General features: G+C 40.7%; 1 protein-coding gene across 5 annotated transcripts in view; it reads right to left on the reverse strand.

Annotated features, from left to right (window-relative positions):
- Positions 1-14,894, reverse strand: part of GALNT11 (polypeptide N-acetylgalactosaminyltransferase 11) — a 52,733-nt gene that overhangs the window by 23,177 nt on the left and 14,662 nt on the right. For 3 of the 5 annotated variants that reach the window (XM_027538534.1, XM_027538539.1, XM_027538536.1), the window contains exon 2: positions 1,293-1,619. In XM_027538534.1, the coding sequence (XP_027394335.1) occupies positions 1,293-1,581 (289 nt within the window). In that variant the 5' untranslated portion in view covers positions 1,582-1,619. Of the gene's footprint in view, positions 1-1,292; positions 1,620-1,730; positions 1,832-7,619; positions 7,727-14,894 lie in introns of those variants that run through there. The other 2 variants (XM_027538535.1, XM_027538538.1) reach the window with 2 other exon arrangements.

A 14,894-nucleotide genomic window follows, 5' to 3' on the forward strand; every position in this document is an offset into this window, starting at 1 on the left:
ATTCAAAGGCAAAGTCCGTTAAAAATGGCAAACCCAATGTTACAACTTTATAAAAATTTTATAAAAATTACTATAAACAAAAAGTTAGAAAAATTTCCATTAATGCTTTTAAAAAGGTCCCAATGGCTGTTTGAAAATGAATAGAAGGTATATTTTATGAAAAATAAAGTAAAAGCTTCCTTTTCCTCATATAATTTTCAATACTTTTGACCTCCTGTATTAGGAAATGATTAAATTCTAGAAACTGATGAAATCTGTTTTTACATTTCCTTTATATTCTGTGGATCTTTCAATCTCTCAGAATCTCTCACTATATGCTTTTACTCTTAAATTACTTATTATTTGATTCTTCAATGAAGATCAATGTTCTTAAGTTTTAAAGACAACCAAAATGGCTCATATATCCCTTAAAATAAAATTTGCTGAAACCAGAACTCTAGAACTGCAGTGTTCAGTCTTGCTTCCAAACTGAACAGACTGTAATTTTTGAAGAATAAAAAAACTCCTATATTTAATAAATATATTCCAGCGGCTCAATAATTTTACTTGTAAGTAAAAATCTTTTTAGATATAAGTAGTCCCAAGGCAATGGCACCCCACTCCAGTACTCTTGCCTGGAAAATCCCATGGACGGAGGAGCCTGGTGGGCTGCAGTCCGTGGGGTCGCTAAGAGTCGGACACAACTGAGCGACTTCACTTTCACTTTTCACTTTCATGCACTGGAGAAGGAAATGGCAACCCACTCCAGTGTTCTTGCCTGGAGAATCCCAGGGACAGGGGAGCCTGGTGGGCTGCCGTCTATGGGGTCGCACAGAGTCAGCCAAGACTGAACTAACTTAGCAGGAGCAGTCTCAGTTTATTTCTAAACCCAATGGTTTATGTCCTGTCTTAACTCTGCCTTTCAAAATATGTTAAAATAGTCACTTTTCAACCATTGCTTTCCCTTATTAAATAATGCTAGCAATTAAAATCTTCCCCCATAGGTTCCATTTTCTTTCCAACCACTTAATTTTTCTTCCTTTCTGCCCTCTCCCACCTCCCTCCAATTCTGGACCTCATAGTTTCTCCGAAGTCTTCATAAAATATTGAAGTCAGAACTGAACAAAACAGAATATAACTCCTTACTTTGTCTGCAAAAATCACAGGACCCCAGCTAGTTCATGAACAAAATACATCAGTACAGAAAAAAGTCACATGTCTAGTCCTCTGAACAATACGTGATTTAAAGAATATTTGCACTTCCAACGATGAAATATTTCAACACGTTGCTAGCAAATATCAGGTACACTTACCCAATTCAGAAGAGAATTTCACGTTGCCTCTTTCTGGATCTTCAACATGATTATCTATCATATCATCAATTTTGTTTGCTTTGAACTGTGATTCTAGACTTGGACCTCGAGTGAAACGGGGATAAAATTTTTTGGGGAATGGTCCGTGGGGCCCAGACCCCTTGATGGGCACATTCTTAAGTGGCTGAGTCACTTCACTGAAGTTGAAATAAATAAAAAGCAAAAGCGTCCAGGCTGCAGATGTAAAAAGGCATCCATAACAGAAATACCGAACTGTGACACTTCCCATTATAGACCTAGCATTGCTGAAGGGCCATTTTCAGTTTCCTAAAAGAGAAGGATAAATACGTTAGGCACTTTAAGACACTGAAAAAATTAAATACCAATTTAATACTCACTGTTTCCCAAACTACCAAGTAACACTTGTGAACAATTTACTTAGGACCCCATGTGCGTCATTAACAGAAAGTCAAATGTAAGAAGATACAGGGATAGCACTGAATAAAAAAATAAAGGAATTCCACAACTGAAACCCCAGGCCCACTGCGTTAGTACTGAGAAACCAGCAGCAGCCGCAGAGCTGACGTGCTCATCCGCCCAGGTTAATGGATACCTGCTTCTTCACCTTTGATCTGGACCACGTTCACTCTGCTCATATTTTTGAGGTTCTAACTTTTCATAAGTAAAACCTAAGTACTACACAAGTCATGACAGCACATCTAAGGTCCCTTCTAATTGTAAAATTATTAGACTACATCTTTTAACCCAAGAATATTAAAATCTGTTATTATAAATAAGCAACTTTTAAAAAGTTTTACCCTCCAATCAAAGATTAAACCTGCCCTAATGCCCACTCTAGATTCAACAGTTTCATTTCAAATTTATAACTGAAAGAGTTCAAATAATCCCATTTTCCCTCTCCTTATGATGTCTTATAAACAATAGGGCACTGAACAGCAATGTTTTCCTAAGCTTCTTGTAATATCGGGTCTTCATGGAGGCTTCACACAGCCCCCTCAGGAATTGTCTGTAGAGAGCCCACTGCACATATAAAATCGTTTCACTGAGCGTGAGAGCAGAGAAACACTATTTAAGTCATGTACAAACAAGAAATCTACAAAGCAATACTACTTATACATTACTAACTTCTATAGTGTAAAATAATTTTTTCAAAAATTATCATGCCCCCCCCAAACCAGGACAAAGCAAATCAGCATCAGTAAGCTCCAATTCAAAAATTAAGCTGTTTTGTACAATGTTATGCCATAAGCCCGAAAGACAGCAAATGGTTCAATTTCTTAACTATCTGCCAACCAAAAACTATTAGTTCTTTCACCACATGTCAATTCAAAAGCTTAAAAAACAAAACACCAGTACCCAAACAATCAAAAACATCCCACAACAGTAACACCAATGGGAAATGACCACCGCACAAAAGGAAAGTCAGACACCGATCAAAGTGCTGTCAGGTCAGCTGCAGCACTGTTGAGTTAAGACAGGCACAGAAAAAGATCCACTTTATTTGGAAGTGGAAGAAAACTTTCTCTAAGCAAAATGAATGGAGCCATTAAGACAAAGGATTAAAGTTACAAATTTGTAACTTTGCAACAAAATGTTGCAGACAATACTGAGTAGAAACATTTAGGTGAAACATTCAGTTCAGTTAGTCAGTCAGTCACTCAGCCCTGTCTGACTCTTGACTCTGACCCCATAGACTGCAGCACACCAGACCTCCCTGTCCATCACCAACACCCAGAGCTTGCTCAAACTCATGTGCATCGAGTCAGTGATGCCATCCGACCATCTCATCCTGTCATCCCCTTCTCCTCCTGCCCTCTATCTTTCCCAGCATCAGGGTCTTTTCCAATGAGTCAGTTCTTCACATCAGGTAGCTAAAGTATTGGAGTTTCAGCTTCAGTATCAGTCCTTCCAGTGAATATTCAGGACTGATTTCCTTCAGGATGGACTGGTTGGATCTCCTTGCAGTCCAAGGGACTCGCGAGAGTTTTCTCCAACACCACAGTTCAAAAGCATCTATTCTTCGGGCTCAGCTTTCTTTGTAGTTCAACTCTCACATCCATATATGACTACTGGAAAAACCATAGCTTGACTAGACAGCCCTTTGTTGGCAAAGTAATGTCTCTGCTTTTTAATATTCTAGGTTGGTCACAGTGAGAGAGTCAATTCCTAGGCAGGTTGATAAGAAGTCCAGGATCCCCAAGGAGGAGAAGAGGGTCTGGTGCTCTGGAAGTAGAGAGAGGTGTCTAGAATTCTCGAGGAGGAGGAAAAGACAAATGTGTTTTCTCTCTCTCTCTCTCTCTACATTCCTTAGTCACAGTCACAGAAAACTAAAAAGAAACTTTTTTTCTTTAAGCCTAGAACTGATGATTACACAACAAACAACTGTATTAAGGATTATATAAAAACAATGTATCCTGCTTGAAGACAGTTTCTCCTTCCTGAAGACCTTCTGGCTAATCCTGTTATCTTAAAATGTAAATTGTGGGTCTAGTAAGATCTTTACAATCTTGAGACATTCTTATTGTAATAACTAATTAAAACAGTATATAACTCCCTTGCTAAGACTAGGGAGGTGGGCACTCTCCATCCCCTTCTGAGGTCTCTGTCAGAACCTTTCTCTGTCCCTTTTCATACTTTAATAAAACTGCTACACAAAAGCGCTTGAGTGATCAAGCCTGGTCCTGAAACTAAATCTTCTTTGGAGATCAAGAATCTAACACCGTTCACCATAAGCTAGAAATAGCTTTTCTTCCAAGGAGCAAGCATCTTTTAATTTCATGGCTGCAGTCACCATCTGCAGTGATTTTGGAGCCCCCAAAAATAAAGTCTGTCACTGTTTCCCCATCTATTTGCCATGAAGTGATGGGATCGGATGCCATGATCTTCGTTTGCTGAAGTTCAGTTTTAAGCCAACTTTTTCACTCTCCTCTCACTTTCATAGAGGATCTCTAGTTCTTTGTTTTCTGCTCCGCACATCTGAGCTTATTGGTATTTCTCCCAGCAATCTTGATTCCAGCTTGTGCATCATCCAGCTCAACATTTCACATGATGTACTTGCATATATGTTAAATAAGCAGGGTGACAATATACAATCTTGACGTACTCCTTTTCCAATCTGGAACCAGTCCATTGTTCCATGTTCGATTCTAACTGTTGCTTCTTGACCTGCACACAGATTTCTCAGGAGGCCGGTAAGATGGTCTGGTGGTATTCTCATCTCTTGAAGAATTTTCCACAGTTTGTTGTGATCCACACAGTCAAATGCTTTGGCATAGTTAATAAAGCAAAAGTAGCTATTTTTCTGGAACTCTCTTGCTTTTTCTATGATCCAACAGATGTTGGCAATTTGATCTCTGGTTCCTCTGCCTTTTCTAAATCCAGCTTGAACATCTGGAAGTTCTCAGTTCACATACTCTTAAAGCCTCGCTTAGAGAATTTTGAGCATTACTTTGCTAGCCTGTGAGATGAGTCCAACTGTGTGGTAGTTTGAGCATTCTTTGGCATTGCCTTTCTTTGGGACTGGAATGAAAATGGACTTTTTTAAAAAATATAAATTTATTTTAATTAGAGGCTAATTACAATATTGTATTGGTTTTGCCATGTATCAACATGAATCCGCCATGGGTGTACATGTGTTCCCCATCCTGAGCACCCCCCCAACCTCCCTCCCCATCCCATCCCTCTGGGTCATCCCAGTGCACCAGCCCCGAGCATCCTGTATCATGCATCAAACCTGGACTGGCGATTCGTTTCACATATGATATTATACATGTGAAAACTGACTTTTTCCAGTCCTGTGAACACAGTTGAGTTTTCCAAATTTGCTGACATACTGAGTGCAGCACTTTCACAGCATCATCTTTTAGGATCTGAAATAGCCCAGCTGGAATTTCATCACCTCCACTAGCTTTGTTCCTAGTGATGTTTCCTAAGTCCCACTTGACTTTGCATTCCAGGATGTCTGGCTCTGGGTGAGTGATCAGATCATCATAGTTATCTGGGTTATGAAGATCTTTTTTGTACAGTTCTTCTGTGTATTCCTGCCACCTCTTCTTAATATCTTCTGCTTGTGTTAGGTCCATACCATTTCTGTCCTTTATTGTGCCCATCTTTGTACGAAATATTCCCTTGGTATCTCTAATTTTCTTGAACAGATCTCCAGTCTTTCCCATTCTATTGTTTTCCTCTATTTCTTTGCACTGATCACTAAGGAAGGCTTTCTTATCTCTCCTTGCTGTTCTCTGGAACTCTGCATTCAGATGGGTATATCTTTCCTTTTCTCCTTTGCCTTCAGCTTCTCTTCTTTTCTCAGCTATTTGTAAGGCCTCCTCAGACAACCATTTTGACTTTTTGCATTTCTTTTTCTTGGGGATGGTCTTACCACTACCTCCTGGACAATGTCACGAACCTCCGTCCACAGTTCTTCAGTGAAACATTAGATTTTAACTAAAACAGGCATTATAACTTCCTAAAATATTTGCTTGGAGGTAGGGAAAAAACAAGCAAATAATAACAAAAACAAAAGCACTAATTCTTCAAAAGGCCATGAAATTCTTTAGTTTAAGACTTAACCTCATGGGGCTTCCCTGGTGGTCCAACGGCTAAGAATCAGCGTGTCACTGCAGGGGACGTTGGTTCGATCCCTGGTCCAGAAACTAAGATCCCACATGCCGTGGAGCAACTAAGCCCATGTACGACAACTACCCACATGCCTTAGAGCCTATACTCTGCAACAAGAGAAGTCACTGCAGCCACAAAGAGCCTGTGTGCCCCAACAAAGACCCAGCGCAGCCAAAACATAAATAGAAATAAAAAGACTACCTGTACAGGCTGCTCTGATTCCATAAAGAACTGTGAGTAAGAAGCCAATCTCTTCTTCAACTGTGTAAGGAGATTTATATTTAGATTCTTTTCCTCAAACCACTCCAGGCCTTCCCACTTCAACAGTGGCCTCCCTGACAGGGAACACAGAAGGGAGCCACGCACAAGGGACCAGGAGAGGAAGCCAGCCAACATTTCCAATCACAGAGAAGCCAGAGTGGGCTAATCAAGAGCTCTGCCATTAAGCAGCTCAGGACAACAGGGGAAGGTTAGGGTTCAACAAATGTTAACTTTTTCTTCATTAGGTCTAATTTTAAAATATAATATGAAAGGTATCTGTGACCATCTGTTCCTTACAATGACCTGAAAGTCCCTATGTAATAGTCCGACTGTTATCTCCCACTATTTTCCTCCTCATTCGTTTTCATCCTAGACACAGTCTCCTTATGGGTCACTAAAAGTGTAAGGGATTATGCATGGGTTCTTCCCTCTGCCTAGAATACTTTTCATCCCAGCCCAGGTGGTGCGAGTGGTAAAGAATCCACTTGCCAATGCAGGAGATGTAAGAGACACGTGTTCAATCCCTGGGTCGGGAAGATCTCCTGGAGGAGGGCTGGGCAACCCACTCCAGTATTCTTGCCTAGAGAATCCCAAAGAGGACAGAGGAGCCTGGAGGGCTATAGTCCACAGGGTCACAGTCAGACACGATGAGCGACTTAGCACACAGCTTCACCTCTACTGAATCTTTGCTCAACTATTACCTTAACAAAGTTCTGTCTAGACAAGCAGGTTCAAAACTGCAACTCAACCACCAAACACTAGCACTTCCCATCCTCCCTACTCCATACAACTTACCACCTTCTTACATATATTGATTTCTTATTCATTATGTTAATTATTGTCTGTCTGCTCCCTGTTAGAATGTATGCTTCATCAGAGCAAGAGTTTTTTGTCTGTTCTGTTTCTTGCAGTATCCCCCAAGCTTATAACAAAAGCTAGCACACAGCAAACACTTAATAAATATTTGTTGAAATTAATTAAAAAATTTCTGGAGAAGATTCTTGAGAGTCCCCATTGGACATCAAGGAGATCAAACCAGTCAATCCTAAAGGAAATCAATTCTTAATATTCATTGGAAGGACTGATGCTGAAATTCCAATACTTTGGCCACCTGATGTGAAGAGCTAACTCATTGGAAAAGACCCTGATGCTGGGAAAGACTGAAGGCAAGAGGAGAAGGAGGCGACAAAGGATGAGATGATTAGATGGCATCAACGACTCAATGGACATGAGTCTGAACAAACTCTGAGAGATACTGAAGGACAGGGAAGCCTGGCGTGCTGCAGTCCATGGGGTTGCAAAGAGTCGGACACAACTTAGTGACTGAACAACAAATGAAAAAATTACTGTAATGTGGTTATCGTGTGCTTGCAAAATGCTGGGATTTCCAAACAAATATACTATTCTGTTTGAGCCAAGCAGTACCTTAATGCTATGCATGGAGATCTTATTTCAACCTTATTTCAACAACAGTATGGGCTTCCCAGGTGGCTCAGAGGTGAAGAATCCTCCTGCCAATGCAGGTTCAATCCTTGGATGGAGAAGATCCCCTGGAGTGGAAATGGCAACCCGCTCCAGTGTTCTTGCCTGGAAAATCCCATGGACAGAGGAGCCTGGTGGGCTACAGTCCAGGGGGTCGCAGAGTCAGACACGACTGAGCAACTGAGCATGACAACTAGGCAGGACAGTAGCCATGTTTATTATTGGAAATGGTTTCAAACCGCCCCCCCAGACTCTCATTGTCCAATTTCACAAATTAAATAAAGCTCTCTGCTATAAAAAGAGGGGCTACTTTCCACTTTGTCCACTGCACGATTTTCGGCTTCCTCTTGGCTGCCAGCACCTAAGGGCAAAATGAAAAAAGTTTTTTCTTCACCCATAAGGTTTGACCCACTCCATCAAGATTTTTCACATAATACCCCCAGCTCACCCTCTCCACAAGAGCACATCAAGATTCCCTGGTCTAAACTACAAAATGTATTAACTCTCAACAATTTTATGGGTAAATAGAATATTTTTCAAGCTATATTATGGTAACTTTTTACAGAAATTTTTTATGTAGTGAATCGTTATTAAATCGTTACTAAATTGAGGAACCTATAAAAATGAGAGGAACTGACAAAACCTGGTCATTTTTTAAAAATATAATTAATTCAAAATCTTCAGAAGCAAAAAATTTCAGGAGTCTTTTAAACAGGTCAAGAAGTTAACACCCAAATATAAAGAAAGTGGAAACCAATCAGATGCCTGTTATAAATAAAATAACAAGTCCTTAACTGCTTAAGAAATTAAAACATTCAAACAAAAATCAAAAGGCTGAAAACTGAATCTATGCTAACAAATAATGAATTCAGCATCTACATGATAAAAAGGTTTTTGCTTCATACTATCTGCCATTCCTTCTATATAGCCATGGCCTCAATATCCGAGGCTTGAAAGCTGTTAAAAGGAGGGTCAAAACAAACATTTAAGGTTAGTTAATGCAAAACAACTAGTGACCAAATACTTTCAATCATAAACTTGAATAGTTAATAAAGCAAAAACTTCAGCAGTTAGATACCAAGGTAATATATTCTTCAAAATGTAAATGAATAAAAGGCTATGCTGAGCTTAGTCGCCCAGTCGTGTCCAACTCTTGCAAACCCGTGGACTGTACCCCGCCAGGCTCCTCTGTCCGTGAGGATTCTCCAGGCAAGAATACTGGAGTGGGCTGCCATGCCCATGCCATGCCATGCCATGGAAGATCCCCTCCAGGGGATCTTCCCCACACAGGGATCAAACCCAGGTCTCCCGCAACGCAGACAGATTCTTTACCATTTGAGCCACCAGGGAAGCCCAGATAAAGGGCCGACCACCTGTTTACATGAATTTTCAGTAGACAAGACGGTGTGGTTTCACGTTTCCTCTAGCCACAGTCTGGGAGCTGCCAGGGAACAGGTGGCTGGCTAGTAAGCTGAGAGTCGGTTTTGCCAGGGTGGTACAGAGGAAGAAGAACAGGGAAAGGTATATGCAGTGTGCTGATCAGAATGACAGGTCACAGATTTAAGCCAGACAAGGAGAGCTGAGAGGCTCAGGAAGAATGAAGCAGGATGAAAAAATGTGGACAGGCCAATGGGCCCTGGTGTAGCTGAATGGCCGTTGGAGTTATGTTACCAGAGAGAGTGATCTGGAAAGATGCATGTTGTGGTGGAAAATGAGAGGCTAACGCTCAGATTCTGGAGAGGTACAGTGAATCAGAGAAGAATCCTTTCCAGACACACAAACTGGAGATACCCCAGTGAACAATTTGCCTACAGTATAAGCAACCCCCTGAAGACACAAGCATTTCCACCTTTTCAAACTCATTATGGTTAGCACAGCATCTGTGGTGAACAGTTAAGGTGTATTCATGTTCCAAAAGAAGTTAGAGGACATTGTTTAGGTTGTGCGCAATGAGAAGAGTGTAATAACGTAAGCAGGGCTAAACAGTTTACATAGACAGTCTCATTAGATGTTGTCACCATTTTATTTTTTTACTGAACTGTAACCGGGGTTATTTTTATACCTTACAAAGTGATCACCACGCTAAGTTCAGTGATCATCTGTCACCACAAAGTCATTACGTCATCACTGACTAATATTTCTTCTGCTGTGCATAACTGGAAGTTTATACCTCTTAATCTCCTTATCTGTTCCATGCACCCCCACCCTCCTCCCCTCTGGCAATTACCAGCTTGTGTTCTGTATCCAGGAGTCTTTTCTCTTTTGCTATCATTGTTTTCTTTCTTAGATCCATATGAGTGACTTATTTCACTAACAGTGAAATATAATACCTTCTAGATCCATCCCTGTTGTCACAAATGGCACAATTTAAGATGATACTAAAATCATTCCACTAATTTTCCAGTCATAGCCTATTAAATGTACTGAACAATCTAACATTTTTCTTCTGAAAATCATTAAATAATTCTAGAGAAAAGGCTAACACTGGAATCATGTAAGAGTTTTATATGCCAGACACCACTCAAGGTGCTAGGGATTGATACTTTAAGTTTTGCTATTATGCTAAAAAAAAAAAATCAGAAAATAATAGGTTGGTGCAAAAGTACTTGTGATTTTGCACTGCTGAACTCTGCTGCTTGATATTGGAATACAGCCTTAAATAAATATGGTTATGTTATTATCGCTTTGTTTTTTTGCTAATGACATTACTTGCTGTTTATTTTATATATTTATTTTAGAGTAGGAAAATGATGTTAGACAAAAAACAAATTCAAGTGATTTTCTTACTTGAATTCAAAATGGGTTGTAAAGCAGCAGAGAGAACATGCAACATCAACAATGCATTTGGCCCAGGAACTGCTAATGAACGTACAGTGCAGTGGTGGTGGTTCAAGCAGTTTTGCAAAGGAGACGAGAGCCTGGAAGGTGAGGAGCACGGTGGCCGGCCATCTGAAGTTGACAGCGACCAACTGAGGATCATCAAAGCTGACCCTCTTAAAACTACACGAGCAGCTGCCAAAGAATTCAGTGTTGACCATTCTACAGTCATTTGGCATTTGGCACCCCACTCCAGTACTCTTGCCTGGAGGATCCCATGGACAGAGGAGCCTGGTAGGCTGCAGTCCACGAGGTCTCTAAGAGTCGGACACGACTAAGTGATTTCATTTTCACTTTTCGCTTTCATGCATTGGAGAAGGAAATGGCAACCCACTCCAGTGTTCTTGCCTGGAGAATCCAGGGACAGGGGAGCCTGGTGGGCTGCCGTCTCTGGGGTTGCACAGAGTCGGACACGACTGAAGCGACTTAGCAGCAGCAGCAAAGGTGACAAAGCTCAATACACATGAGCTGACAGCAAATTAAAAACTGTCATTTTGAAGTGTCGTCTTTTCTTATGCTATACAACAACAAACCATTTCTCGAATGGATTGTGACATGAGATAAAAAGTGGAACTTCTATGACAATCGGCAATGACCAACTCAGTGGTTGGATCAAGAAGCTCCAAAGCACTTCCCAAAGCCAAACTTGCACCAAAAAAAGGTCATGGTCACTGTCTGGTGGTCTGCTGCCCGTCTGGTCCACTACAGCTTTTTGAATCCCAGTGAAACCATTACATCTGAGAAGCACGCTCAGCAAATTGATGAGAGGCACTGAAAGCTGCAAGGCCCGCAGCCGGCACCGGTCAACAGAAAGGGCCCAATTATTCTCCATGATGACGCGCGACTGTGTGTCGCACAACCAATGCCTCAAAATTTGAACAAATTGGGCTACGAAGTTTTGCCTCATTGTCATATTCACCTGATCTCTCACCAATGGACTACAACTTCCTCAAGCCCCAGGACAACTTTTTTCAAGGAAAACCCTTCCACAACCAGCAGGAGGCAGAGAATGCTTTCCAAGGGTTTGCTGAATCTCAAAGCATGGATTTTTACACTACAAGAATAAACTTACTTCTCGTTGGCAAAAATGTGATTATGATGGTTCATATTTTGATTAATAAAGACATGTTTGAGCCTAGTTATAATTATTTAAAATTCATGGTCCGAAACCGCAATTATGTTTGGCCCAAAACATGCGCTGAGAAGCTGGAGCTGGGGTACTGAATTAAGAATGCTGAATGGTGAGGCCCAAGCCAACCACGTGGAGGCCGCATGGAGCTCCTCTCAGCATCCCGGCTCTCACTATGGAGAAGTGAAACCCACCGGGTTGTGTGACTGAAGGCACTTTTTCAGTATACCCTCACAAAGGATGGAGGCTCAGGTGTCAACTACAATTGGGCACTTGCCATCTCACGTGACAAGGATTAAATCATGTGCTGCTGCAGCTGCTGGTTTTCAGCACCCTCTGAAAGGAGCTCAGGGTGGAAAGTAGGAAAGGAGGCATGCTGTGCTAGGGGAAAAACTAGCAGGACAGGCCTTCAGATAGTTAAGACATTTTCAGGAGCTGCTTTTATGAGCCAGATCCTTGTATCTCCTCATATCTAGAAAAGCACTCAAATTCCTCATGGTGACACGGTCTCGTGACTAGCAGAAAGCTTCACCTGACTAGCAGAAACCCTCTGGAAAAATATGTGCTCGATTGCATGCATGCCCCTATCACTAAAATCACACATCTCCTGTCCTTCCCCGCTGCCTCTCTGGCGCAGTGTCTCAGAGCTGTCTGAGGTGCTGTCTCCCAGGCTGCAGTCCTCATTTTGCCCCAGATAAAACTTAACTTGCAACTCTTGCATTGTGCTTTTAAGTTGACATATGAGACATATTATTACTTATGGATCCCAGAATCAGTGGGGCGGGGGGTGGGGCAGGGACACAGGACAACAGCCCAGGGGAAGGGCGTTTCTCTGTCTGAGGACATCAGCAGGAAAGAGGGCAGGGTAGCAGGCGCCTCTGACTGACTGGGGTGGTCGTGAGTTTCTGCAGGCTTAACGCTAAGCGGCTATTTTAAACGATGCCCTGGGAAAAGCAAAGTGGCAAAGTGCGAGCATCCTGACCAGGAGTTATTATCATGTAAAAGGCCCAGACAGCAACTCAGAAAAACAAAGTTGTTTTCCCCAAAAGTTGTCTTTCTCGTCAAAATGTAGATGAACAAGAAGTTAAAAATTAAAAAAACCCTGAAGTCTATCAATGTTTTGCTGCAAATTCTACCAGTTATTTTTAATCTTCCTACCCTAGTCACAAAACATTATAGTGCTATTTGTAATTAATGAAAAATAAATGTAATAGATTCAAGTTAGTAGCACTATGGATAATATTCTACTTTTCTTCATTTAAAAAGAAATATAAAAGAGTATGTATTTCTTTAATAATAAAGGTAAAATTTTTCTTAGGAAAAAACTTCCTAATTTAAAAACAAGAACCAATTTGGAGAGGATTAAATATTTAAAGGCTTCACATGAAATATACGGGCTTTTAACTTCAGAAGCAAAGAGATTTTAGCATCCTTAAGGGAAGAAATATTTTAAATCCATTAATTTGTCAAAAATTTGACAATAAAATTTGGACACTGAACAAATATTCTAGAAGGATTTGAAAAATTACATTTTCTCTATTAAATCATTATCTAGTCTGAAATTAGCATGCCTCTTTCAATAGCCACCTTTTTTTACTACAAGACTAATGAGACAATTCTATTTAATCAAACAGGACAGCCCTCACTTTCCTTCAGTACCAAATAATTATCATCATATTCATCTCTAAATGTTAAGTATTTACCTTTCAGTAGTTTCCAGCTGTTTTCTCATCAGTATATATTCCAAAGGGTCAAACAGTAAACATTTTGTCGCTTTTTCCATGAAAGAGAGTCATATTTTGCCTCAGCTAGAGTCAGTACTGATTTATAACAGTGCCTTTCCTACATACCCTGTAAAATTACCAAGTGATGACAACACAAAAATACACACTATTCTTTCCCATTCCTTATCTACTCTGAAGGCTAGAAAGAAATGTATTTCATAATTACAATTATTGAACTAGGAAAGGTTCAGAGCAAATTCCAGACATCACAAGCTCTCTGGGAATAATCCTTTGATCTTTTGATATTTATGAATGTCCTCTCTATAAGAAAATCAAGGAGCATAAACACATGTAAGTGTCTATATATGATATCTCAAATGCAGAGGAAAACCACATGGTAATGTTGATTGGATGGAGACAAAAGCAAATTTAAACACTAAAGAAAACCAAAAGGATAGAAAATATGACAAATTACTTAAAATTACCAAGTTTAGGACACCTGCTTTGTCAGTGAATAAGGGCTGATAGAAGCTAACAAGGCTAACTATTGTTCTTTAATACTCTCTCCCATCAAATGCTCCAGTAAGGAGCAGCTCTCCCTAGGTAAGACCTACGGTAGACAGGAAGAAGAAAGTGACCACAGGCTCAAAAGGGCCTGCACAACCAACATTTACTTCATGGAATCATTACTCTCAAGGTCTTTCTAACTCTGTATTCTAGTATACATACTAAAGCTTCTTTATTACAACGGTCATACTTTACCTCATTTCTGACCCCATGGATCTGATCAAGATTGCCAGGCATCCTCAAGAAATGCCCTGACTGCGGCTGACATTTGATCTTTTCTTCAGTCCCAGCAGAAACAGCCCATATCTTGTCAACACAGGGATTTAAACTCAAATGTAGTCAGAAGCCAAGCAGATTATGAAGAGGAAAGAGAGAGAAAATAAGCGTGGTTCTACGTGTCAGGGCACGTCCCCCAGCTAAAGCAATTCAAATTCAAAACTCCAAAAGGTGCTGACCAGCCTCCAGATTGCAACATTTTTTTTTTTTTTTGGCTGCATGAAATGGCTTGTGGGATCACTTCCCAGACCAGAGCCTGAACCCAGGCCATGACAGTGAAAGCACCAAGTCCTAACCACAAGACCATGCAGGGTACGCCCCAGACTGCAACTTCTCATGGGGATGCATCAAATGAACAGTGCATAAACACAACCCCCAAAACCACAAAAACTATTACTGCTTGTTCCCTTTCTGCCCATAAGAAGGAAGATTAACTCAAAAGTATATCAGATAAAGATGAAATGAATGAATAAGAAAAAAAATAGTTGTCAGAAATAAGTGTTCTGAGATACCCAAACACACAGAATACCTACAAGCACACATCCATCCATGGTCAGCACAACCTCTGCAGCCGCTGTGCCCCAGGGCCCAAAGACGCAAGTGGAGCTGCCAATCCCTAAACCATGGCTACCGACGGTTTTACTC

The sequence above is a fragment of the Bos indicus x Bos taurus genome, chromosome 4, assembly GCF_003369695.1.
Source record: "Bos indicus x Bos taurus breed Angus x Brahman F1 hybrid chromosome 4, Bos_hybrid_MaternalHap_v2.0, whole genome shotgun sequence".
NCBI lineage: Eukaryota > Metazoa > Chordata > Mammalia > Artiodactyla > Bovidae > Bos > Bos indicus x Bos taurus.